Consider the following 26,621-nt stretch of genomic DNA (forward strand, 5'->3'; position numbering starts at 1 on the left):
AAAGCACAAACTTTTTAAATTTATCTCGTTTTTTCTATTTTTTTTTATTTTTTACTTTCAAATGTTTCTTTTACGATGCTAAAATTTTGAAGTCGCATCAGTAAATCTTAAATCTTATAAATAGAAATCAAGTCTTTTTTCATGTAAGAAATTCACAGTTGTATCAGTACGAACTGATTTCAATACTCGTGGCAGAGATGAGAGCGTAACTCCTACTTACATATGTATGTATGCACGCATGTAGGTATGAATGTGGTGTGTATCCTTAAGTAACCGTGTGTTGTACATTTAATAATACAATAAAGTTTATATACAACAACTTTCAGGTCATAAATGTTTTCCATATGCTTCTTGGTACAATAAATACATATTATATGTAGGTATGTTTGTTTGTATGTATAGTTTCTGTATGTGTAATATTTAGTGTGGTATGCATATGCATGTGTGAATGTTCTTTGTATTGTGGTGTGGGGAGGGGGGGGAGGCATGTGTGGCTTGACTACTGGAGCCGCTCACTACTATGCAATCAATGATCATCATAATCAACGAGAAGAAGAACGTGCGTGCGCCTTTTGCCTCAAGTTCATTTAAATGACAGAAATTTCGCAATTCAAAGCATTTAATAAAAGAAGCAAATAATAAAAGATGAAAATTAAAAAAAAAATTTTTTGTATGAAAATTAAAAAAAAAAAAATTTTGTATGAAAATTAAAAAAAAAAATTTTTGTATGAAAATTAAAAAAAAAATTTTTTTGTATGAAAATTAGAAAAAAAAAATTTTTTTGTATGAAAATTAAAAAGTATTGAAATTGCGTCTCTATGCAATTGGGAACAACTTTGACTATGCATTCCGGCGTAGTTGCACATATTGAAAATTATTATCGCTTTCGGTTTCGAAATATAAGAGACTGTTGCTTTTTGAAGTCGCTCAAGCTCTCTGCCATGTTTGCGTACAAATTTTAGCGTTGGAGTAGATTTTTAACTACAAATTGTTTGAATAAATTTTGTTTTTATATCCCCTACAAATAATAATAATAATTAATAAATTTTGTTTTTGCCATTTATAAATATGTATGTATGTATATAAATTTAATATTCGTTTTTGTTTTGCATGTGAATATATGCACGTATATGTGTATTTCATGATTGAGCAGCGCCTGCGCATTTACCTATTTTTTTCAATTATAATTTTTCTTTGGGCTTGAAGTACCAATTTCAAAAAGTTTACCACCTCATACAGTTGTACGTGCGGACACACAATATTAACCCTGCTTGTTAGTCCTTTCGACTACCAATTATAGCGTGTAACTGACTTTTAAAAATATCATTGGCCGCGCAGGGTTAAATTAAATGTTATACATTTTTGTGTTATCACTGTAAAAATTATAGCGCCACAAATCACTTACATGTGTGTATGCACGCATATAGCACTTTGTATTGACGTACGTGTATATAGGTGAGTGTGTATTTATGTGTATGTATGTATGTGTATATAAAATCAATGAAACTTAAGTAGAGGCATACACGTTCTTTTCAGTGTTGTTTTTGTTCTTTTTTTTGTTTCTGTTTTTAGTTTTTTTGTTTTTGCTTCTTATCTTCAGTGCAATATTTCTTTCTTTATCTCTCTCCATTGATTGATTGATCGATTGATTGATTGATCGCGAATCCTCACTGGGGATTTGTTGGATTCTTCTACGCCGTTAACTGCTTACGCTTGTGTATATGTATGTATATCCCCTCACTTGGAGGTGGAGTAGGATTTTTGTTTGTTCATTAGCAACAACATGCCGGCATTCATGCCCACGCTGCCCCACTTTACGCACTCGGACATCTGCGAAGTAGAAGAATAACAATAATTTAGCTTCGTTTTTTTTTTTTTTCTTGAATACACATACATCTGTATGCATGTATTTACTACAGTATTTAGAATTTACAACTAGCTGTGTGTGTGTGTATACCAACCTGTCGCTTCCGCACATCTTGCTGGCGGCTACCATAGCGGCACCAATACACGAAATGCTTGTTATTATTCCACAAACTGTGTTTGGCCTTGCGCGCAAAGGACACCTGTGTAGAAGTGAATTGCAATGAAAATATGTTATTGGACATAAACAAATACATACATATATGTATGTAGTAGAATTATTTTTTGTTTGTTTTAATCTTTCTTACCTGATTTCGTATGTCCTTTTCGTTATGTGCTGATTTCTCCTTGTCGGCGAAATTATTAATTCGCAGTTCCCAGCCTTGATTCCAGATATCCTCGAGTGTTAGTTTGAGCATTTTAAATGTGCCATTATCACGAATTTTCACACTATATATCTCGATAGTTTCAGGTTTCGGTTTATTGTCTGTAGGAAAAAAAAAATACAAAAATATTTTTTTTATTGTTTGAAAATAAAATTATTCAATAAAATAAGGTAACAGATTTTTCTGCTTGCAAATAAAATTATTCATTAAAATAAGGTAACAGATTTTTCTGCAAATAAGTTTAAAAAACTCGAAAATGTTTTTATTTTATTATTTTTTTTTATTTATTTTTTTTGTATTAAATTTTTTTTTATTAAATTTTGTTTTTATTAAATTTTTTTTATTACATTTTGTTTTTGTTTAACTTTTTTTTAATTTTTTTTTATTTAATGTTTTTTTCCCAAATTTTTTCTATTAAATTTTGTTTTATATTACATTTTTTTAATTTATTTAATTTGTTTTTTTTATTTCATTTCTTTTTATTTAATTTGTTTTTATATAATTTTTGTTTTTTATATAATTTTTGTTTTTTAATTCACAAAAACGACGTGGGGAGGACGCCCACCGTTTTGTTTTTACGAACAGTATCGGTTTTTCTCTTAGCGGTCCTGCTTAGGTCTTGTATCTAGGCAGCATTGATTTTGGAATCTTCAAAAACTACATTCCAAGGCTTATTTATTATGAAACGGCTTTTTCGAAATGTTGAAATTTATGTGTTGGATGAGCGTGTGGGAGAGATATCCCTAAAGCCAAGTTAACCTGCCAAAATGATTACTTCACAAAGTTTGATGATCTATACAAATTGTAACCAACCGACAAGTATCTGCTATGAAGAGAAAAAAGAAAACGAAACCTGAATCTATTTCAATAGTCTGTATCTAGACTAAGCTAAACTCTACAGTGGCATAAAAGTGATAAATAATTTTGATAGACTTTTTAGTGCTTTCCAAGTAACACTTGGAACACAATCATAGAAACAAAAAAAAAAAAAACAAAAAAATACAAAATACAGTTACAGTGCAAAACAAAAAAAAAATACAGTGCGAATCCTACTATGAAAAAAAAAAATTTAGGAAAAAAATTGTTGAGCACTTCGAAAACGTTTTCCAATCGGGAAAACACACATACATACATAACTGTGTACCTAATATTGATAAAAAAAAAACTTAAGTCGATTTAGCCATTTTTTTCTGTAAGACACTAAACTGCTTGCCTTCCTCGAAATATTTGAACAATTAATCATTTATAGCCCTGACTCGAGTAACCATCTTAATAAAAGTGGAATAAAATGGTAATTTTCTTCTGATAGTTCCGAGTTTATTGATCGCAAAGCAAAAGCTGCTAAAGTCAAATATGTAAATGGTTTTGCCATGAGCCCATAGGTACAGATATCCAAGGAAATATCGTAGGATTAAACAGCAATGCCCTCTCTGCTTGCATGTATTTAGTCCTGGCCTAAGTTCTGTTACAAGTTAAGTACGTTATAGATATTAAACTATAATACTTTTTTTAATGAAGTAAAACTAACTTCATGTAAATATATATATATTTAAAAAAAAAAAAAAATTAATTTTCCTTCGGAATGGTCACCATTTGTTCTGTGTTAAAAATAGTAAACATTTACGTTTCATAAGTTTGATTGTTCAGGTGCGTCATTGAAACATCGACCCACTTGTTCTGAGGCTACGGCAGCCTACTGAAAGTTCTTGTTGGTCTCTAGTCTTATATTATATTATTTTTGATAAATTTGTTTTGATTGCTTTGTCAGAGTACTGGTCTCATATTTGTGCTAAAGACATACATACATACATATGTATGTAAATAGGTATGCACATTTTAGTGCTAAAAGAAAAATAATTTAATTAAAGTCGCATTTAGTTTTACATCGCACAGCAGCTAGCATTTCTTAAATGCCTTTAAAATATGTAAATAGAATATTTTATGCTTAGACTTCGAGCACGTCAGATCTCTGAGGTTTTGTTTTTTGTGAAATAACGAAAAAAGTGTACCAAGGTTAAACAGAAAAGGCACAAGAGTTTACTTGAAAATATACTTGCATATATAGCTAGGTACGTAACTACGTATATCGCACCCTAAATACAAAAGGGTCACAACTCAAAATTTTCCAAAACTGAGTTTTTTGCATAAATTAATTCAGAGTACACATTTCTAACTGTTGCAAATATTTCGTTCACATAACTATCTTCTTTAACTGGAAAAATACAGTTATGTCTATTTTTATGTCAAGTGTGTTGCCTTCGCACGATCAACTAAAGAGAATTATTTTTAGTTGCGTTAATGGGCTCAAGAACAGCTGATTACTTTTATTACACATAAAGAGTTTTATTTTGAGTTCTGCCTCTATAACTGTAAAAAGTGATAAATTTCGTGGTATATTATTTTGCATTGTGCCTCTTTAGTTGTAAAAAGTGAGTTCAATTAGGTTAGGAAACTTATAAAATTAAAACAGTTTATCAGTTAAAAAGGCACAACTTAAGATAATATCACTAGTTAATCGAAAAAATTTCAGTTAAAGAGTCATAAATCAAAATTTTGTTTTATTTTCGCAAACATAATATAAAATTGAAAAAAATATAGTATAACCTTCTTCAATGTTGTATATTTTCATGATGGAACAATATTTTCTTTAAATATTACAATAATTTTTACATAAAACGTTTTTCGTCTCTCCTGAAAATCTTAGTATTTTGAGTTGTGACCCTTTTGTATTTAGGATGCGATATATACATGCACATGTGTATGCTTGTATGAGAGCCTATTTTTATCAGGCAACTCTTTTAGGAGAGCTGCCATAAATCAAAACATGTGTGTTCTCAGCTTTGGAAAATTCAAGACCCAGTTCATTGTTGTGCCCGCTTGATGCATCTAATTCTGTTATTTGATTTTGTGCTGTGCTAAATTTAAACAAAGCTAAGACTGAGAAAATAAATATTTAACTAAGGTGGATAATTGCAGTTGAAATTAAAAACTAAAAAAATCTTGAGATTTGTTTTGATGATTGTTTGTTATTTTTATTTTTAAATTAAGTATTGGAGGCATACAAAAGCTTGCGCACATATCGCTCTCTTTACCTATTTGATACTCTGCTGCTGCTGATGCTCAGTGCCTCTTTATTTTCAAAAATCAAACTCGACTTTAAAGTCAAATCGACAACTAACCTACAAATTGGTTCCAGTGGCGCTTAATTTTTTAATAAAAAAATTATGAAAGTACTATGTTTCAGATTAAAATAACATTTCTTACAAACTTTGCTTACTTTTCTCCCCTACCTCAATTGTCATATAGGACATTTTTCGTATTGTATTTGCTTTGCTTGTTGGTGATGAGCAACAGAGATTGCCGGCATTTTCTCCCATATTGTGATGCTATCTCATATAACGTAAAGTGATACTGCTGTTATTAGTGAAGCACGACCGTTACTAGGTTCTCAGTTAATCTGACGAAATCAGTTGTTGAGCTGTTTTAACCTAACCTAACTTTTTATTTTTGTTTACAAAAGTTCACTATTTTATCACCTTCTACTCAGTGCTCTCCAACAACTCACCACCTAAAATTATGTTGCGGGGAAATTACTCTCAGAACGCCACTTCAGTCAGCGTAATTTTGTATTGTATCATGCCTGGGTGAGAATTGCTGAGAAATTGATTTTAAAATTACTGAGAACTACTGCTTTGATGTTAAAATCTCTCGTAGGAGTGCATATATCTTGGAAAAATGTCGTGCATTTGTTATAAGGCGAAAATGCGCTACTTTATCAAGGAAAACAATTATGAAAAATAACGAATAACGAAAAATAAACGATTTTTCAGCAACTTTTAGCTTGCACTTTGTTGTTATAACCAAAAAACTTTCTAGAAATTCCATTTAAAAACCGAGATGTTGTTTCGCAAAGGAAGGAATTAAAAGTTTTAAGCCGACTCCGAATGGTAGATATTTTTTATAAGCAGTTTTTTTCATGGCAGAAATACACCCAGAGGTTGCCTTTGTCAGCCGAGCGGCGATCGCTATTAGAAAAAAAGCTTTTTTTTTTATCAGTTTTGTTGTTTCATGCACGGAGACTCGCATCTACGCTCTGCCGAATGGTAGTCACTCATCAACCCATTCGGCTACGGCGGCCGCTATAAAAGTAATATACCTATTTAATAAATAAAAAAATTAATTTTTCTTTATTAATTTTGTAACTCGGCCTATATTTCTATTTTTTTTCTTTACAATTCCTAACACTAAACTCTGTGCTTTGATTACTTTGTCATTTGCGCTCATTCAGTGCAACCGGCTTTTCAAACTGTAAACAAGCTTTATCAGTTTTCAAGAAAAAAAAGGAAGCTAAAAATATCATCGAAGTGCACATTCCAACCATAATTAACCGATTAACGAGTAAACAAATAAATCTCACATCAGAGATAGACATGCATACGTATATATGTATGTATGTATGTATACACTCATTAAAAATTTATTTAATCGTTTTTCTTTCTACAAATCAATTGTTTGATAGTTTTTATATGATTGAGAGGTTGCTAAAATACGTACATACGTATGTATGTATGTGTGGGCGAGGTACTTGCCATGGCATCATTTCTAAATATGTGGCTACTTCTATATTTACATACTTTAAAAAATTATCAATAAATATTAAAAAACAAAAAACTTGTATTGTTACTTGTTTATATGTATACGTAGATATGTGCACATGTATGTGTGTAACTATTGGCGCGTACCTATTTATAGTACATCAATCCCCTGCATCCCCCCAATACATGTCCCCTTATTACGCTTGTATATTTTGTAATCGAAACAATATTCCACTAAGTGCCAGCAAGGTTAATAATAAAGAGTGATCTGGTACTTTAGTGAACAGAAGTACTAATCAGAGCCAATCGGCGTTGCGAAATAAGGAACATTCAATTTATTATTTAAATACATATGTACATATGCCGAGATTTGCGAAATGGCCGTTATTGCATTTTACAGCCTTTGAAACATAATTTTTTGTTCATTTTCTAAGCTACACACATACGTACATATGCACTCGCACGTCAGATGTACTCGCACTTATCAGTTAGTCAGCACCGTTCATTTTTCTCTAGGCCTCATACCTGTCTCATCAGCTCTGGTCACATTTTTGTCGCACGTTATTTATATAGTACACTTATCTACATACACACATGCGAGTACAAGCAAGCAATTCCCCACTTTTCATTGTTTTGTGTTAAAAAACGTTGTCTTGCGATTGAGGCTTGACTTTTTTTTGTGCCTTACTCAATTCGATTGCACATGCTCGAAATCGTGCTCATTCAAATAGCGCTCATTGTATGTGTCCAAAGAAATAAAGAGCAAGACGAGTATAAAGTAACAAAGAGCAGGAAATTGTAGATGGCATATTAAAAGTCATACTGCAATTAGAGCATTTGATTAGTGAATTACTAATCATAAAGCAGTAATTGCACTTATTCACAAAAATACATTCAAAAAAAATTTAAAAACAAAAAATGTTTTTTGAATGCTTTCGCTGATTAAACAATTAGCAAACACTTGCGATTTTTGAACAAAAACTGCAAATACAATTAGAAGTTTTGTTATTGCATTAAAAAACAAAACCATTTTGACAGTTACTCGCTATTGTCAGTGTGTTATGTGATGTAGGAGGAGAAGTGTGAAATCGATTGTGGCTTTTGAGAGTTATGAGTAAGGATGTTACGTTAAATGGATGAGCAGACAAAAGCGGTAACTCTAAAGAATCAAGTTGTCGTTGTTTTGTTTTTTTTCGCTCAAATTAGACTTCTATTATGTAAAAACGGGTGTACAATTTATGTATATCTAATAAATGATATTTAGTAATTTCGACTCTTTTTTAGTGAAATCTTCGATGACATTTAGACATAATAGAGGCAATTTTACGTTGATTTTAATATTTCAATACTTAAATTTTATTTCTGGTTTATGCGAATTAACTCTTACTTTTGAGGTGTGCAGTAAGTAGGTGAACGGCAAATAGCTCAAAGGTGGTCATAATATTGTTGCCGTGACTTTATTCCTGCCGGAAATTGCGTTTGCAACAAATTGATTGCTGCTTCAGCTGTATGACATGTCGCACCGCCAATGTGCAGCTTAAATGCGAGGATACTTTGTTTTGCAATTTTTGTGGGAAAAATAGTTTCAGACTAACAGCAGCGGTTAATATAGATTAATGATAGATAAAATATATACTAAAATGTACTGCGTCACACCGCTTATATTCATATCTAATAGTGCCGCTTAAAACACTTCATCATTATTGAGAATTGTGTCTTGACTAGGTTAGGTTAGGTTTGGCAGCCGCATCGCACATAGAGACAACGATGCCACTTAGACCACGAAACGGGTCCCTTGTGAGCCGCGGAGGCTGGGCTGGCTACATTTCCCTCTCCATTTTGAACCATCCTAAGCTTTTGACAAAGTCTAAAAGTTGTTGATACCTAAAGTGTATAGATTATCGATATTCGTTAAGAAGTAGGATTTTAAAAATCATTTCCTGCTTATGGCTAGAGCTGGGCATGTGCAGAAAAGGTGTTGAATTGTTTCCAACGTCTCCTCATTTCTACAGTTACGACAAAAACCATGCGTGTAAACGCCTAATCTCCTTGCATGATTTCCTATGAGACAATGTCCTGTGTGTGTATGTCTTGATTAGCACGAGAAACTCGTGTGACCGCCTTCGATCCATCCTCGGCCAGAGGGGCTTTGCGGTGTACATATCCTGGTATTTGCGACTACACTGCTAATAAAAGATGTCTAACAGAAAAAATGTTGATTTGAACAGCAAATGCGCAATGTTCGACTTTTATAATAGAAGTTTTAACAATATTTTTCATTTTGTTTGACGCAATAATCGCGATTTTGGTCGAGTTTGGCAAAGCCAGTCGTTCTTGTTCTTAATAATATTATTTTAAAATTTCAAACAATTAAAAAACTGATGTGTAAGACTTGATATTATATTTAATGTTTTTAGAAAAGTTTAAATATCTAATAAACTAGTTTTTTTTTTTCAATCAAGCATTAAATATTTTAAAAGTAAATTAAGTGCTTTGCTGATAAGAGCAACAAAGTTTGAATTTAAATTCTAAAATATATGTAATTCATGATAAGTAATAAGTAAGTTGTCGATAAGATAATGTGTAAATATGAAGGTGTATGCAATTCGACAATCTTATATAAAATGCACCCAAAGAAGATATGCGTTTATAAGCAGTTAATATGTGCATGTGCGTATGTACTTCTGACAAAGCAACTTAACTCGACTCAGCACTTTCTACCTGATAAGCACTAAATTGCCGAGTACTAATATTGCCGGCTCTGAAAATATTCGATGCGATTCCAGCTGGTGGTAGCAGAGGAAGAGGAAGGCCTCCTTGGCGTTGGAAAGATCAGGTGGAGAAGGAACTTGGCTCCACTTGGTGTGCCCAACTGGCGCCAGTTAGCACGAGAAAGAAACGACTGGCGCGCTTTGTTAAATACGGCCAAAATCGCATAAGCGGTTATCGCGCCAATTAAGAAGAAGAATACAATTTTTAAACTATTAGTCAATCAGAGCTTTCGCACTTAGTAATGCGTTTTAATAAAATTTGTAGATAATTAACATTTTTTCCGTTAAATATGATGCTTTATTGATCTGAAAATAAAACCTGCTACAGTCAGATAGGTCGGAAAAATAAAAAAAACTAACTAAGCGCTGAGTAACCCCCTGGGTAGCACTGCAATGAACTATAGTAGCTCTAATGCATCGAATGCGTAATTTTTAACAATAATATTAAACAAAAAGTTAGGTGTGGGATAAAATATTTAATTTTAATTGCCCACTTTCTAGGCTCCCGAGGCCAGAAATTCGTTTCCTTATGAATATATCAGAAACTTTCTTAGTTTTCGAAATGCTTCAAAGGAGTCGGTTTTCGCTTGACATAGAGGTAGGTAGGTACTTCTGAACCACATCCTCCGATATACGGTTCACTAGACAGGACAGCCCTTGGTCGGAAAAAACCCGCGTCATTTCCGGTAACGTAGAACCGGCTGCCATGAGAACGACCACAGCCTCCCGTCGCCGTTGCTGCAGTTTTCGCAATACAACTGGAATTTTTTTTAATTTTTGTGATTTTCCCCCGTAACAATCCAATCAGCTGTTCGTAAAACTTGCAAATTGTTACTGGTTTTGCGTTCATGTGCTTTTTTTTTGATATTTTTCTCGTTGAGAGCGAATTTTCGAAAATTGAGTTACTGGATAGTTTTTACATGAACAGACCTACTGCCGGTGAGCAAATCCAGCTGCAATTTATTTGCATCGCCTTAATTATGTATGTAATTTTACTGCGTCACTTTAAACTCAACTATACTTTTACAAAGGTCACAAGGTCCGTGAGGGTAACAAACTTTCAAAACATTGAAAAGGTGTGTATCGCCTGTGTAGAATAGATTGGGCTGTAGTGCTAGAACTATAATGTTGAGAAAACGGCTCACAGCAGAAACACTTTCTCCTCACTAAATCGGTCGAGGACAAGGATGATAATACCAGGTTTGATTGTTGTTGTAGCAGCATAAACATTCTCCATACTTACATACGGGGAATGCTGCTGGATTGACAGTCCTTCGCCGGGTATAAATCCGGGTCGTTTCGGTAACGTAGAACCGACTGTCGTGGAAACCGACTGTTTGCTCATTAGGTATGGTGAAAACAAAACAAAATTTTGAAGGGAACTTTGGATGCTACGTCTTTCGTTTGGTGTTTCACAAAATTTAGCTTAAGCTTAGTGAAACACGTTGGCATATCTGATAAATTCGTTCAGATCCGAATAACGGTCTGCTAGGTAGTATACCTCTAAAAATCTCTTCACCATGGGTCAAGCGCTAGGTTAACAACCTTTTGAGAGCATGAAAATGTGTTTATATGTGTTGAAATAAAAAAAAAAGAAAAAAATAACGGCACTAAATGCGAAAAAAATTCTCTGCTGATTCTTGGTTCATGAATGAGGTACGTAGAAACTATTTTGACCGCCCGCTCCGCATACAAGCCAAACTTCCCCACATCTAACTTCAAAGGTGTTGCATTCAATTTCATCTACAATACTAGGTTGAGGTGGGGAAAACATGCACATACATACATACAATTGGTACATATGTATCTGCATATTTATCGGCACACAATTTGTATGCACTTGCAACACTTGCAACAAAGTAGTTAGATACACATAACTACGGACATGGCTAAGTACAATGCAAATAGTATGAAAAATGTTACTTGAAAAATTGATCTGCCTCTTATCGCACTCGCGCACAACAACGCACCAATGGATCTATATACATACATACATATATAAAGAAAACTTACTCAAGCGATTAAAATTGCGATGGATGTGAAGCACGCGACTAGTTATGTACACATGTACATACATACATACATATGTATGTATGTACTATGTACACATGTACATACATACATACATATGTATGTATGTACATATGTATATACAAACGAGCAGACGTTATGAATCGCCTACGTAAGCACGCCCAGGATTTATAGCACGCAGAATTTAACAATTATAATGATAATTTAAGTAAAGATACACGGCTGTCTCTAAAAAGTGCTGGCAAATATTACAATATTCGATATGCATGTATGTATGTATGCATAATATATACCTTCATCTACATTTGCAGCCATATATACGAGTATATAATACAATATGTACATATGTACGTATGTTTGAGAGCACTTTTTTTCCACATACCTACAAGTAAATAAACTTAAGAGCGTAAGCCACTCCGAGTCATCATGTGGTGAGTAGCGTTTTTAAGAGCGCGTGTCCCTAACACTCTTCGGATACTCGCGGCGTGACAGCGTAATAAATGTAAAGTACTTATGTACATATTCAATTACCATATTGAAAACAATTAAAAATAAGCAATAAACAATAAAGTGTAATAACTAAGGCGCCACTCGCCACGCTACACTGGGCAAATGTGTGGGGATTGACGAAATTAATGGCTAAAAGCAAGCACCTGCTTCCCTATATACCGTTCGTTTACCGCTCATACACGTTCATGCACGCTAGCTTCTGGCCGGCTGGCTGTCTATCTGTCTCGCAAAACCGTAAAAACCGGACTGCGGCGAGTATGGCTTGCGGCGACGGAAAGAATGTCTTGCTTTCAAGTTGGCTAACAAACACAAATTTACAGCCATTGCACTTTGTTAGAATACAGTTTTTGGCTATTCAACATGCGATTTTTTCACCAAATAAGTTCTGTTTACTGTTTTTTTAGCGGTTTTTGGTTTTTGCATATTCTCTTAGCGCTCTTCGGCTAATTTTTGTATGATATTTTCAAGTCGCGCCACTCAACACCAAAGGCACGTCATTCATTCATTCAGTGTTTCATGTTTTCTAGAAGATTCGCGTCGTCTGTAGTGTAGGTTTTTTCTTCATTTACGCGTTAAGTTTTTATTTATTACCAATTGTGCACAGCATTTGTGCATATATTTGTATGCATGTATGCATGTACGCACGTATGTATGTATGTATTTCTTCATTGTAATCATTGTTTAGTCGACGGCATCCAATTTCGATAATTCTACTAAGGTTTTCACTGAGCGATGTCCCAATTATGTCGTTTAAGAGCAGTTTTATGACTTATTTGGCAGGCAGGCGATTAGATTAAAATGTGTTTATCCCTACATACTACGTACATAAGTAGATATGCATATGTGTATGTACATATGTGTGTGGTGCTGGATTTGCGTGCCTGTGAGTAATCGCTTATTAAAAGCAAGCTGGCGCAATTCTATTTTAACTGCTTTAAGTCATCATTTTATTATCCTATTTTTGTTTCGCATTTTGTATGCATTTCGACAGCCCCATGCTGTTGACTGCATTCGCTGTGGTCGAAGGGTTCATTAGAAGTAAAACGTAGTACTTGATAACCCAACTATCCATATCTATGCACCTAATCTTTATATAGAAAAGCTGTAAAATCTATTTTTGCTTTTAAAAATAATTTTTTTGTTTTTCAAAATAATTTTTTTTTTTTTCAAATTATTTGTATTTAAAAAAATTTTTTTTTTCAACTTGATAATCTAACTATCCATATCTATGCACCTAACATTTATATAGAAAGGCTTTAAAATATATATTTTTTTTCAAAATAATTTTTTTTTGTTTTTCAAATTAATGTTTTTTTTTCAACTTGATAACCTAACTATCCATATCTATGCACCTAACCTTTATTTAGAAAAGCTCTAAAATTTATTTTTGTTTTTCAAAATAATTTTTTTTTGTTAAAATGATTTTTTCTTCAAAATAATTTTTTTTTTGTTAAAATGATTTTTTCTTCAAAATAATTTGTTTTTTTTAATTTGTTTTTTTTTTTTATTTTTTTTTTCAACTTGATAACCTAACTATCCATATCTATGCACCTAACCTTTATATAGAAAAGCTGTAAAATCTATTTTTGTTTTTCAAAATAATTTTTTTTTTCACGTCTTCAATTTTCATGTCTCTAGACCAGAACGGTACCTTAATAACCATTTTTTCCATAAAAATTATTGACTCTAATCAAATGAGCCGGAGTGTATAGGAACACACCTAAAGAGTAGGGGAGATCGGGGGGTTATGAGACGGGTTTTGTTTTTTGACCATAAACATAATATAACCTATCCATTTTTCTGCACATTAAAATTTTTTAATTGTGATTAAGTATAACAACACTTTGACAAAAGATTAATTTCTTAAAATTATAGAAAAATCTCTAAGTTTTGCCTGCCTGCTCAAAAATCATTTTTTTCGGATTTTCGCATGTTCGGGGGGTTGTGAGACACAAATTTCATCAGAAAGAAAACGGCCTGATTTTATAAAAATTTTTTATTTCAATCGTTAAAAAGGCATATATTGGCTTCTACAATATAATTGATATGAACAATATGAATAATATACCTAATCAATCAAGTCAATGAATATCCGAAAAAGAAAATATTAGATTAATCAGATTCACAATGGATGCAGGTGTAATAGCCGGCTGTTAAATTTGCACATTTCAAGTGAACAGGTCTATCGCAAGTATTACAGTGAATCGAATTGTTTCGGTTTAATTTTTTGGGCATTACACCTTTGCAGATAATACAGAAATGCGAGATACGGCTGTAGAATACTATTAAATGTTCCTAGATTACGGAAATAGCATGTCTCATGACCCCCCGAATACGCTGTCTCACGACCCCCCAATTGCTTTATTTTCAATGTGGCCACTGTTTTATGGATGCATTTAATATTTACGCAAAACTCTTGTTGTGGGTCAAAAGGCTACTCACCAAGGAAGGTTTTGATGCATGCACTTTTATAATTAGCTTGTTCAACAAAGTGTAAGAAACAACAAAAACGATTATCAGCAAAACTTTCAATCACACAAGTGGAGTCGCGGTATGAGGACACACAAATAACCTGCATGAACAAAATATTTGTCATGTAAATATTATGATTGAAAGCTAGCAAGAAGTTACGCAGATACCAGACAGATGCCGCGCTCTTCAGTTCAGGGCTGTGAGCGTGTCTCATGACCCCCCGTGTCTCACGACCCCCCGATCTCCCCTATTGGCTAATATTTGTTTGGTTTAAGGGGTTATATACCTTGTGTTGGACTAAAAAATCGAAAATTTTTTTATGACATATTCTAAAAGTACATCATCTTAAAAATATAAATTCAAAAAATCATAAAGATCGGAGCACTAGAACGAAAGTTACAGACCGTGGAAGCGCGCGACCTTTCTTGGAATTATCCATAAATGAAGTGCACGCAAAACTTTATCTCGATGTCGTGTTTTTTGAAAATTACCGTCGCGGTGATCATTATTTATCAAAAACTATTTCTCCGATCGATTTGCATAAACTTTTTTTTAATTATTCGAAGTTACAACCTCTGAAAGGTTCACTTTTTATAAATATTTGCATAGTTCGCTGGAATTAATTTTTTTTTTTAATTTTTCAACCCCTCAAAAATCGATTTTTTTTGGTGCAAAGCGGTTTTCATATCGAGAAAAAACTTTTTTGGGTAAATAAACCGTTCAGATTCACTAAAAAACATTTTTCTACAATAATCATTTAATTTTTTTGATTTCAGTTGAGCTGCTCATGCCCTATCGTGATCACCGCAAGCCTCTTCTAAGAAACGGTGTTTCGGGGGAGGGGCAATATCAACAATAAATAATAACATTTTTTAAAATAAAAACACCAAAATGTATTCTTCGAGAGTCACCCTTTGCCTCATTTGAATAAAAGTTCTAAAACATATTTAAAAAAAATTATGACAATCGTCCATGTTTTTGGGCTCACAAGGTATATAACCCCTTAACAACTGTGTGACACTATGCATGTATATACAATTTTTTTGTTTTTCTCTCCTTGTTCACTCGTCTCAGGAGCATAGGACCTCGACAAGACTCAGTCATGCGTTGGTTTCGTTAATCTGTTTTGATTTCTGACAGGGTAGGTGATTAACTCGCCGCTAAATATGCATGCGTATTTTATTAATATATTTCTAAAAAATAAAAAAATAAAAAAATACAAGTAACCACTTTCGCTGTAAATATTAATATCTCCAGCTATAATTAAATGTGAATAAATAGCAAATAAAGAAAAAATATATTTCGCTAAAATAGCTTTTGTATTTATAAATTGATTAACGCGTTGCTAACTGGATGCAGCAAGGATTTTACCGCTTTTAAATATTTTTAGACCATAATTATTTTATTTATCACTTTTTGAATGCTCGTGCGCCGATTATTGAATACTTACAGTTATGTGAAAAATAATAGGGACAGTGCCTACCCAAACTTACATTATATTTACAACCGAATAAAAAATCCAAAATTCTTTCTTGTTTAAATGATTTATTTTTTCTTAAACGGTAGAAAAAAGATTAATAACAAAATTTTTGCTATTCCTATAATATATTTGGTTTTTTTGTGATTTTAAATGAATTTATATAGTTTAACGTGTGAAAAAAAATAAGGACACTTCATGAAATCTTAAAGCTATAAGTAACTTAAGCAAAACTAAAAATATATTTTAACTGAATATTGTTGCACAAAGCCTTAGTGCCATATTAGTACTTTGTTGCGGATCTTTTGTTATCCAGAACAGCAGCACATCTTCTAGGCATTGAGTCGACCAAATTTTGACAAACATGTACCAGTATTGCGGTCCACGCATCCTCAATAAGATTCCAAAGCTGGTCGCAACTTGATGGACACTCTCCCCTGATTGCCCTCTTAAATTCGTTCCACAAATTTTCTATGGGGTTCAAATCAGGGGATTGTGCTGGCCATTCTAAAACATTGATTTTGTTGTCCTGGAACCACTTCTTTGTGGACTTTGCCGTATGTTTTGGGTCATTATTCTGCTGGAAGACCCATATGAGTGGCACATTTTCTTTGGCATACGGCAGCATTGTATTTTTCAAAATTTCAATGTAATCAGCCGATTTCATTATGTTCTGGATGCGATATAGAGGACCCACACCATAATAAGAGAGTGACCCCCATACCACGATGCTACCACCACCGTGTTTGACCGTCTTTAAAGTATATTTTGGTTTCAATTCTTGATGGATAGGCCTTCTTACATGCCGGACACCTCTATCGGAAGAAAACAAGTTTACTTTTGTTTCATCGGACCACAGAATGTTACGCCATTTTTCTTTAGGCCAATTGATATGATCTTTAGCAAATTGTAATCTTTGTTTTATGTTCTTTTTGGATAACAATGGCACTTTTCTCGCACTACGGGGTCTCAATTCCTCACCGATGAGTGTTTTTCGAATCGTTGATTTGTCAAGGTCAATGTTTAAATCATTTTTTATTCGTTTAGATGTGATAAATGGATCTTTTCTTACGAATCGAATAATACTTCTCTTTATAGTAGATGTAATTTTTGGTTTTCTACCACGGGTTTCATCCTTGGGAATCCATTTAATAGCATTTTCGACCATCGTTTTTGAAATACCGAGCATTTGTTCAATTTTTCTGTACGAATTTCCGCTTTTACTTAAATTTTTAATATTATTTCTAGTAGCGTGGTCGCAGTGCGTATTTCTACCCATATTTGCCTAAAAAGTTACAAAATTGCAATTTATTTAGCAATTAATGTGAAGCTGTGAATTTGTTTTACGCACTTACTTAAAACAAACAAGTCTCTCTAATTTTTAGTATTGTATTTTTACCAAAACGAAAAACTGTCCTTATTATTTTTCACAGCAGAAATCGCGCACTTCTTAAAGAAAATAATTTGTTATCTAAACGAAAGAAAAAGACACACAATTTGTAACGGGATTTTTCAATGTCGTTTACAAGCTTTGCTATACAACTCTTTTTTAGCACAAATTCTTTCATTTTACATGAATTCGTAAACACAAAAAACGGTGAATACAACTGTCCTTATTATTTTTCACATAACTGTCTAAGCATTCATTTTGCTATAAAATTGCTATTAAATGCTAAAATATTATATTTACTTAAATTTTTTTTTTTGATACTTTAATGAATACTTTATTCTATTTGCAAATTCGATACATTTCGAGCACTTTGAGAAGTCGACGCACATGCTCATATACATATATGTATATATATATATATTATTATATATAAATTATATAAATGCATACTTATATTGCATATGACAAGAACTTCATTTAAATTAAGCGCGTGCTCGCGTTGAAATGGTTATTATACATATGTACAACTACAGACACACACAAATATATGTTACACAGTATTAACAATTTCGCGAACTACCAACACCGACTCCTAATGGATCTAATTAATCTTAGCATACATACATACATACATACGTACGTACACATGCACTTACACACTCCTTCAAACTTTATCTGCTAGTAAATCTAACTGGTATAGATTATAAATTAAATGCGTTTGAAAATTAGCAGAGATAAAAGTAATTAGTTTTTCAGACTTTTAACTATTTACGCCGCAATTTGAAAAGTGACTGCTTATCTATAAATTTCACATTCTTCTTCTTCTTCATTTTCACTTCCAAATCGTTTTCATTTCCCTTATATTTGGGAATAGTTTCACGCAAGCTACTCACAACACTCAGATAAAAGTCGTTTCCTCGATATTTTTACGTTATTCGGTGCTTAAGGGCTGTCACTTTGGCGGTATTCCATACAAATTTCTAGATTTCTTTATGCTTTCAACTCAGAAATATTCCTTGTTATCGGTTGGGGGGCCGGGCGAAAGAAATTCATTCGAATTAGAAGGAAAAATATTCTTAACTGTTATCAAGGTCATGATTTTAGAGCGATTTTGACGTCATTTTTTTTTTAGGTAATTTTTCACTTGGCGCGATTTGTGTGCGTTGAGCGCCTGTTTTGGGGTCGCACATGAGCGTCTGATCTCCAGCTATAATACGTTTCATGAGCCTTCTTGTTAGAAATTAAGTTAGGCAGGTGGGTAGGTATAGTGGTTGTCAGTTGACACAGCTAGGCCTGCTGTAAGTGCATCGTGATACCACCAGGACTGTCCCCTCTGCTCACTCTACAGTGTCCTCATTGAACCAACCTGTGGCTTTAATATACATATGTATCTAATAAGGCTTGTTATTTTTATATTGGCTACTTCTGTCAAGTTATTCAGGGAACTTTTTCCTAAAATATTGAACCTTCTTCTGTCCAGAGCCTTGCACCCGCATAGAAAGTGTTCTATAGTCTCTTCTTCTTCAGTGTCGTTACAGCTTCTGCAATATATAACGAATGGGTGCTCCCAATCTACTGGCATGCCTGCCAATCAGACAATGCCCATTTGGAACCCGAGAAGATTTCTCAGGTTCTTCCTGTTCAGTTTCAACAGTCGGTTTGTGCGGCCATGCTCCATTCTGGCCACGTCATTCTACTTGCTGCACAGGTCAGGGACTGAGCCCATAGCCTGTTGACAGTTCTGATAGTGTGTTTATCTATAAGCATTTTACAAGTTGCTAAAGCTAAGAAAATAAGTAAAGAACTCTAAAAAAAGTGCAAGCTTCGGCCTATTTGGGCCAGTTTTTAAAACTAAAGAATCTGAGACATTAATTTCTTTTTCCTTCTTATGACTCATTTGTAGAAATTGCAAGGTCATGTATGTATATATATTTTTTACCATATTTTGTATTGTTTCTTTCCGATATTTAAGCGCCGAAAGCGGTAGTGTGAACATGGCAATAGAATTTGTGTTAATTTGAAATTTACATCGTCCCGCTATTATTTAAAAAAAAAAACTACATATTTTTATATTAACAGCTTCCCGCTATTATTTACAAAAAACTACATATTTTTTTATTAACAATAAAATATACCGGCGCATATACTTTTCGAAAACATTTGAATTACAAGCCCTTATGCCACACACAAGTAGCTACATACATACATACACCGATCGTAAATTGAAATTTATCACGTTCGCAGCTTCACGTTAATTTCGCGTTTTGCTGCAATAAGAAATAGATTATCACTCACTCAAAACTTCCATTCTTCCTGCACATAAGAAACGTCACGTGCCTCTTGCTGCATGACAGGCAAAAAACACGTTATCTAATCACACATTCGCATACAAATATGTGTGTATGTACATATGTATGTACGATGTAAATATGGTATGTAATATATGTGTGCACAAAGTTTGTTTCTAACTTCAATTAAAACACGATTGTTTTCAAAAAGCCCAGCACAACTTCACTTTCATTAAAAAAAAACACCCAAAACTTGTTCGCCTCAATGAAAATATTAATAAAAACATCTGCTTCCTCTTGGGAGCAAAACGTGCAATTCAGCCGTACATTTTTATCTGTAATTATCTGTACCGTTTGTGGGCTCACCACGCACAGTAATACAGTTACATATTCAAGTATACACTTGTTGTTGTATGCACAATTGGCCCTGCATTTAATCTGACCTAAAAATGTTCAAACACACGGATATATATTTATATATTTGTGTATACAACACAGTTTTAGTCGCCAAACGCCCCATAACCTCCTCATAAATACCACTCGACGAGTACTTCATGTACGTGCATGCATACATACATGCATACATATATGCTTCATTTCATGTTCATACTCAACCCCAACCCTACCCCTACATATAATACATGCATACATACACACTTCATTTCATGTTCATACCAAAACGCCAACCCAACCCCCCTACCCCCTACAGCAATTGTCCTTCGTACGTTTACTCACCTTTTGCCGTTTTGCACAGGACAATGCCGAACCATGACGTCATTGGTGTTTCGTTTTCATCCTGCGCCCTCATTGGCAACGGCAGCGTCTCCTCATCCTCATCGTCATTGTCGTCGTCAACATCATATTCGTCAACACCGCTGCCTCCGCTGCCGCTACTATTACTGCGCATTGTACGTTTGTTATTTCTGTTGTTGGTGGTGTTGCTGCTGCTGCGCACCTCGACAATGAAGCCACATTCGACGACGGCACAGAAAATGCGCTGCTCATCGCGCTTGAACCACTTAGATTCACGTAGCTTTTGCACCGCCACAGAGCTGCCAAACGTTGAATTTTTATTGTGTAGATATCCCAACAAGCTTAATCCGCTGGCTGCGCTGGCGCCGCCACCTACACTCCCACCTCCACCGCCAACACCACCACCGCCGCCGCTTCCTTGTGCTGCATTGTTCGACTGATGGTTGTGACCCTGGAGTGGCCACCACCTCAGTGCATTCACAAAACTATGTGAGCGATTTAGATTGGTTGCGGTCGCACTTGTCATTTTAAGGCTGTTGCTGTCGTTGACTCTGCTTTTATCACTATTACTATCACCGTTGCTGGTTTGCTTTGTTGTAAATATGGAACCAATTCTTTGGTTAGCGTTGAGTGTGGTCGAGTGGCTAAATGAACGTATACAATTTGCTGCACCAATGTTTCCCTCGAGAAATGCACGCAAAATGTGCAAGATTTTTGTTATTGAATTTTTTAGATATACGATTTTTTTACTCTTTCAATATATTTTCAGCTTGTATTGCCAGCCTGCAAATAGCTTTTGTGACTTTCACTATGTTTGTAGTTGTTTCTTTTTCTTTAACAAATTTTCACTGAGAGTTTTCACAAGTTCCCTATTTCTTTAAATTACAATTTGTTGCGTGCCTCACGCAATTTTTACTGTTCACGCTTTCGTTTGTGTTTTAGGCTACTTTTTGCAAAAATGTGATTTTTCTTTCGTTGTTTTCTTAATGCAAAATTTTTTTTATAACAAAAAATGTCTTAATTTCTGTGATTAGTTGCATCTATCACTGAAATGCACTTTGGTTGTGGGTTGGTTGAATAGAGAAAAATGCTTCGCTTAAATTTTTTTTTAAATATCTGTTGTAATATTATTTCTTTCATAAATTTTAAAAATATTTGAAAATTCTCCCTGTTTCTCGTAAGTTTTAGCAAAATAAAACAATTAGTCCCGCTCAATTCGAATTCACTTCTGCTCTGCAAGAGACCTTAAAGGCGAATACCAGCTAACAGCGCCGAGTATGTTTATTTAAGCCGGTTTCACTCGCTGACTCTTGACACTTTGTACCACGAGATACGTTTACCGATGGTGTCAATTGGTTCTCTTATCTCCGTTGGCTCATGAGCCCTCTTCCCCTTAAATACTTTGCTCCATTCATGAGTACCGACGTTTTTACTTATATGTATAGATAAATATGTATGTATATAAGTGTGGTGAATTTATTTGCTTCTTCACTGTTGCCTCATCGCTCATGAAAATCAACCCGTTTTAATCTCATTTTTTCCGGTAGAAAACGTGCAAAAAAAGAGAAAAGAGGTGAATAATATGAAATATGAGTGAAAGAGGGGAAGAGAGAGAGAAACAGAGAGATAGAGAGAAGTATATATGTAGATGTATTTGCATGAATGTATATAAATGTGAATTATATTTTGTGTTTTAATATTGAATAGGCCTGCATTCGCTGTGCTCGTCGCATACCTTCGTGTTTTATTATATTTAAGTTTTATTTTAGAAGGGGTGTTAAATATGTGTTTTTCTTAGTAGGCTTTTGATACGCTCAATTTACTAATTTATTGTTGTGTGTGGTCGTTGATAAGGGGTAAATTGCATTTGTTGGTTAAAAGTTAATAAATAATGTATAGTAAATGGTGGGTTTTTATTTAATCGAGAATGCTGATTAAGTGACATTCCTTGGCCGAATATAAATCCGCGTCGTTCCGGTAATGTAGAACCTACTGTTGTGGAAACGATCACCTCCGCGTAGTCTATCCCGGGTAACGCTAAATGTTCCTCGGCCTTGACGACATCTTCAACCTGAACAGTGACGACCATTTATTTTGCTTTCGTACTAACTCTTTCGTATAAACAGGTTGCATCCGGTACATGTATACATATATGTGCCTAGAACATTCCGAAACCATTATTTTCCTTTCTGCTCTTTTTTAGCTAAGACATGGAGCACTACAACTTAACTCAAGCAATCGTAAATTATGCAGTTATCGTTGCTACAGGGTTGCCCATATTCGATGGACCCGACGGATTTCGATGACTCTTTGGGCCCATTCCAATCGACGAGGCTTGTCCGCAGGCAACAATCTTTGCGTCAATTGAATCTTATACGGGGATAAATGCAAATCAATGCGGATAATTCGTTGTAAAGTGGTCCGAGCAATGCCCAACTGCTGAGAACGGCGATTTTGGGATGTCCTTGGCGACGCCTTGGTCCTTGGCCTCTTTGGATTAGAAAGAGCGTCACCAGTCGAAAACCTTTCGTACAAACGTTTAATGGTATTCTTAGAAGGCGCACTTTTCACATTATTTAATTTTTTATACCGACTTAGAAATCTCTAATTTTCTTCTTCTGCGATCGTGCACTCTTTAATAATGTTCGCCGTGAATTGGAAGCATCAGGAGGCGATGCAGAAACTGTTGCAAAACGCTTAAAACACGAGGAAGGTTATGACACTGCCCGATCTGCAAAATTTGTTCGACAAGTGCAAGCGACCAACGACGAGGATCCTTCAAAATCAATGAGTGTCCTTGTGAAGCAGCTTAATTTTTCTGAGGGTCTTATCCGTCGAGGTGTTCATGAAGATAAGACCCTGGTATAAATCCTACGTTATGCGTAGAAGACAGTTTATGCCGAAGCAAATACGAGAACAACGAGTTATCTGATCAAAATGATTTCTAAACAAAAATGAGTTGCTATGGTTTTTTTCTGACGAAAACCGACGGGCGGCAGTGTGAGACGTATGGAATGAAGCCAAGCTGGAGCGGTAAGCAAGCAGAATTCGCCTGTGCATCTGCGAGTCCGTGTCTGGCTCTGTTCCGAACCCTCTGCTTCAGAGAAGTTGAGCGAAATCCTCTGCAATTGCAAACCGAAACGTTCCACGCATAACTGGAAGGGGGTTAAGGTGGAAAGAAGCGGGGTGCTCTATCGAAAAGCTCTGATTCTACTAAATGCGGAGACTATCCGGTCTTTTGCCGCGACAAAGGCGCTAATCACGTATGGTTTTGAGAGGGTAAGCCTTAGGATCTACCAAACTGATGCTATGGGGATGCCCCTAAAACTATAGGAAACACAGAATCTGTTGTTTGCAAAGACTTGATTTTGACTCCGTTCAGCGGTAGACCCAAGGGTGATAGGATTGCAAAGTTTGGCCAACCGAAGCAAAATTGTGAGAGTAGCTTCGGCTGTCATGTATTCTTAGGATTTTCTAATCAGTCGTTCAGACGGCAACGAAGTGCAAGTGAGCTATGTCTGTGTTGATTTTTTCTTATATCACCCACACAATCTTAGTTTTGTTGGAAAGAAATCGCCGTAACATCACCTGTTACGTCAGCAAACCAGCTGATTCCTTCAAAATCGCTGAAAGTCTGATGTTGGCTACACCTTCTGAATTATCTCCACCGTGCTGGAGACCAACCCTATTTGCTTTCCCTGACTCTCCTGATTCAAAAAGTAATGCTAGCGATGCTAATTGCATATTTACTTAAAGCTAGTTTTGGCTTGCTTGAGTTTAGATTAGTCATTGTTACCAAAAAAAAAAATGCGTTTGAGTCGAAAAAAAATCAGTGTTTTTATTTATTTTTAATTTTATTTTTTATTTTATTTTTTTATTTCATTTTGTTTTTTTTTACGTTTCTTTACTTTTTTTTAATTTTTTAAATTTTTTTTTGTTTTTATTTTCAAAATTTTTTTTAATTTTTACATTTTTTTATTTTAATTTCTATTTTTTTTAATTTTTATTTTTTTTATTTTTTTTCTTTTTAAATTTTAAAAAAATTTTTTTTTATGGAGTTGGCAAAAAGCATTGAAAGCCGAAAAGTGTGAAACTTATCTTTCGACTCACCCACCCACTAAAACCCACTCCAGCCCTGTTTCTCTCCCGCGGGGCGACCGTTAGGTAATATTTCACGGGAGGGGTAGCGACCTATCGCCTCTACATGGAAATCTGCGCTGCTGTTCAGCGTCACGCAGTTTGGTAATTACTAATACCGTTAAGTAGTACTTCACGGGAGAGGGATCGGTTAGTACTAACTATGATACATACATATGTATGTATGTATGTAAATCATAATAAATAATTATGTATTAGAGAAATATTATTAGGGGATGCATTTTCCTCTATTTTTTAGTCTGTTAAAAAGAATGCCCACGTTTGATAAAATACAAATTGAAGTGTTCAGTTTTTTTAATCCAATTACATTTCACATTTTTACACTGTAACAAAATACGTAGGAGGTAAACAAAATATGCGACTTAGGCTCGCTCAAAAGTTTTATAACTTCACATTTTATGGCACACAACCCACTGTTGTCTATTCTTGCGTACATATGTATGTATGTATGTGTGTAGTTAAGTAAGTAATAATAAGTTTTATGTTACGCTAATTAATTTCACATTCGACATTAAAACGACAAAATGTAAACAAGTCGAGCTATAAATAAATCTTGAAAGTTATTTATTGTATTAGAAGTCGCCAAGTTCTAAATTTAAGTGTCACATGAGACTGGCACTCATTCAAGCACCCCCCCACTCATTATCGCTGATTATTTTCCATTCATGCATATTAAATTCGTATGTGTGTAATGTTTGTGTATGTGTGTGTGTGTGTACAAATATCCGGAACGCACTAGTAAAGGCCTGACAAAATTTATAAAACAATGCCTATAAAGATGTGCCACTCTAATTAACAATCTTTCATATTCATGGGTGGGGGCGTTTTTTTTTCTTTTTGTGAATTATAAGCACATTTTGAGAGGCATAATTTATTAATTTTTTTAATTCTCTATTTTTATTTTCAAATAAATTAATGCCATGCTATTCAAAATAGTATAAATGGCGTTAAGAGTTCATTAAAAAGATGGCGATTCATATTTATTATAAAATATTCTCTTAGTAGAAAATAAGCGCGGGCGGGTATAGAAATTCACTTCACGTTTGTTTTTCTGAAAAAAATTAAGTCACACACCTGGCATTTGTAGAACGAATTCTATGAGTCACAAGCATGGGTTAGGTCATGTTTGAAATATTATCGCTAGGTAGCGCAGTGGTCGAGATATTTCGAAAAATCGTAGTTAAGGTACGACTTAATTCATATTTAGTATTTACAGGAAAGATTATCAACTACATGAATGGAAATATTTTGACGAAAAATGCATCCAACAGGTTGCGCTGGAATCGAGATGTTCAGAGAAATCGAATTTATGCTACGTTCATATTAGGAAATACTTATTTGAATTACAGGAAAAAAATTCTACATAAAAAAAGATAAATAATTATCGCTTACACCCCCTTTGGTTGGGCACCTATTGCGGCGCGTCCCAGGTGGTGGATAGGGTACGCCACAGTTATCTTCTGTGGTTAAGTAGGTCATAGCCTTGGTAAAAGCCTACGCAGTGGTCGAGATATTTCGAAAAATCGTAGTTAAGGTACGACTTAATTCATATTTAGTATTTACAGGAAAGATTATCAACTACATGAATGGAAATATTTTGACGAAAAATGCATCCAACAGGTTGCGCTGGAATCGAGATGTTCAGAGAAATCGAATTTATGCTACGTTCATATTAGGAAATACTTATTTGAATTACAGGAAAAAAATTCTACAAAAAAAAAGATAAATAATTATCGCTTACACCCCCTTTGGTTGGGCACCTATTGCGGCGCGTCCCAGGTGGTGGATAGGGTACGCCACAGTTATCTTCTGTGGTTAAGTAGGTCATAGCCTTGGTAAAAGCCTACTCGCGAACCAGCCTAGTTCTCGTCAACCAACAACTATGGTAGGGGGAACAACATGTAGTGCAGTGTTACTGCACGCGTGC

At 34.5% G+C, this 26,621-nt stretch overlaps 2 protein-coding genes across 2 annotated transcripts in view; one reads left to right on the forward strand and one right to left on the reverse strand.

The window, feature by feature from the left end:
* Positions 1 to 26,621, forward strand: part of LOC129239642 (pre-mRNA-splicing factor ATP-dependent RNA helicase PRP16) — an 89,514-nt gene that overhangs the window by 5,220 nt on the left and 57,673 nt on the right. The gene's annotated exons all lie outside the window — the stretch shown is intronic.
* LOC129239644 (uncharacterized) lies at positions 735 to 21,775 on the reverse strand. Its single transcript, XM_054875306.1, has 4 exons — positions 20,519 to 21,775; positions 2,172 to 2,350; positions 1,962 to 2,066; positions 735 to 1,830 (listed from the first exon to the last, which is right to left on the reverse strand). The coding sequence occupies exons 1-4, from the start codon at positions 21,060 to 21,062 to the stop codon at positions 1,738 to 1,740; spliced, it is 921 nt and encodes a 306-aa protein (XP_054731281.1). The 5' UTR covers positions 21,063 to 21,775; the 3' UTR covers positions 735 to 1,737.

This window comes from Anastrepha obliqua, chromosome 2, assembly GCF_027943255.1.
Source record: "Anastrepha obliqua isolate idAnaObli1 chromosome 2, idAnaObli1_1.0, whole genome shotgun sequence".
Lineage (NCBI taxonomy): Eukaryota > Metazoa > Arthropoda > Insecta > Diptera > Tephritidae > Anastrepha > Anastrepha obliqua.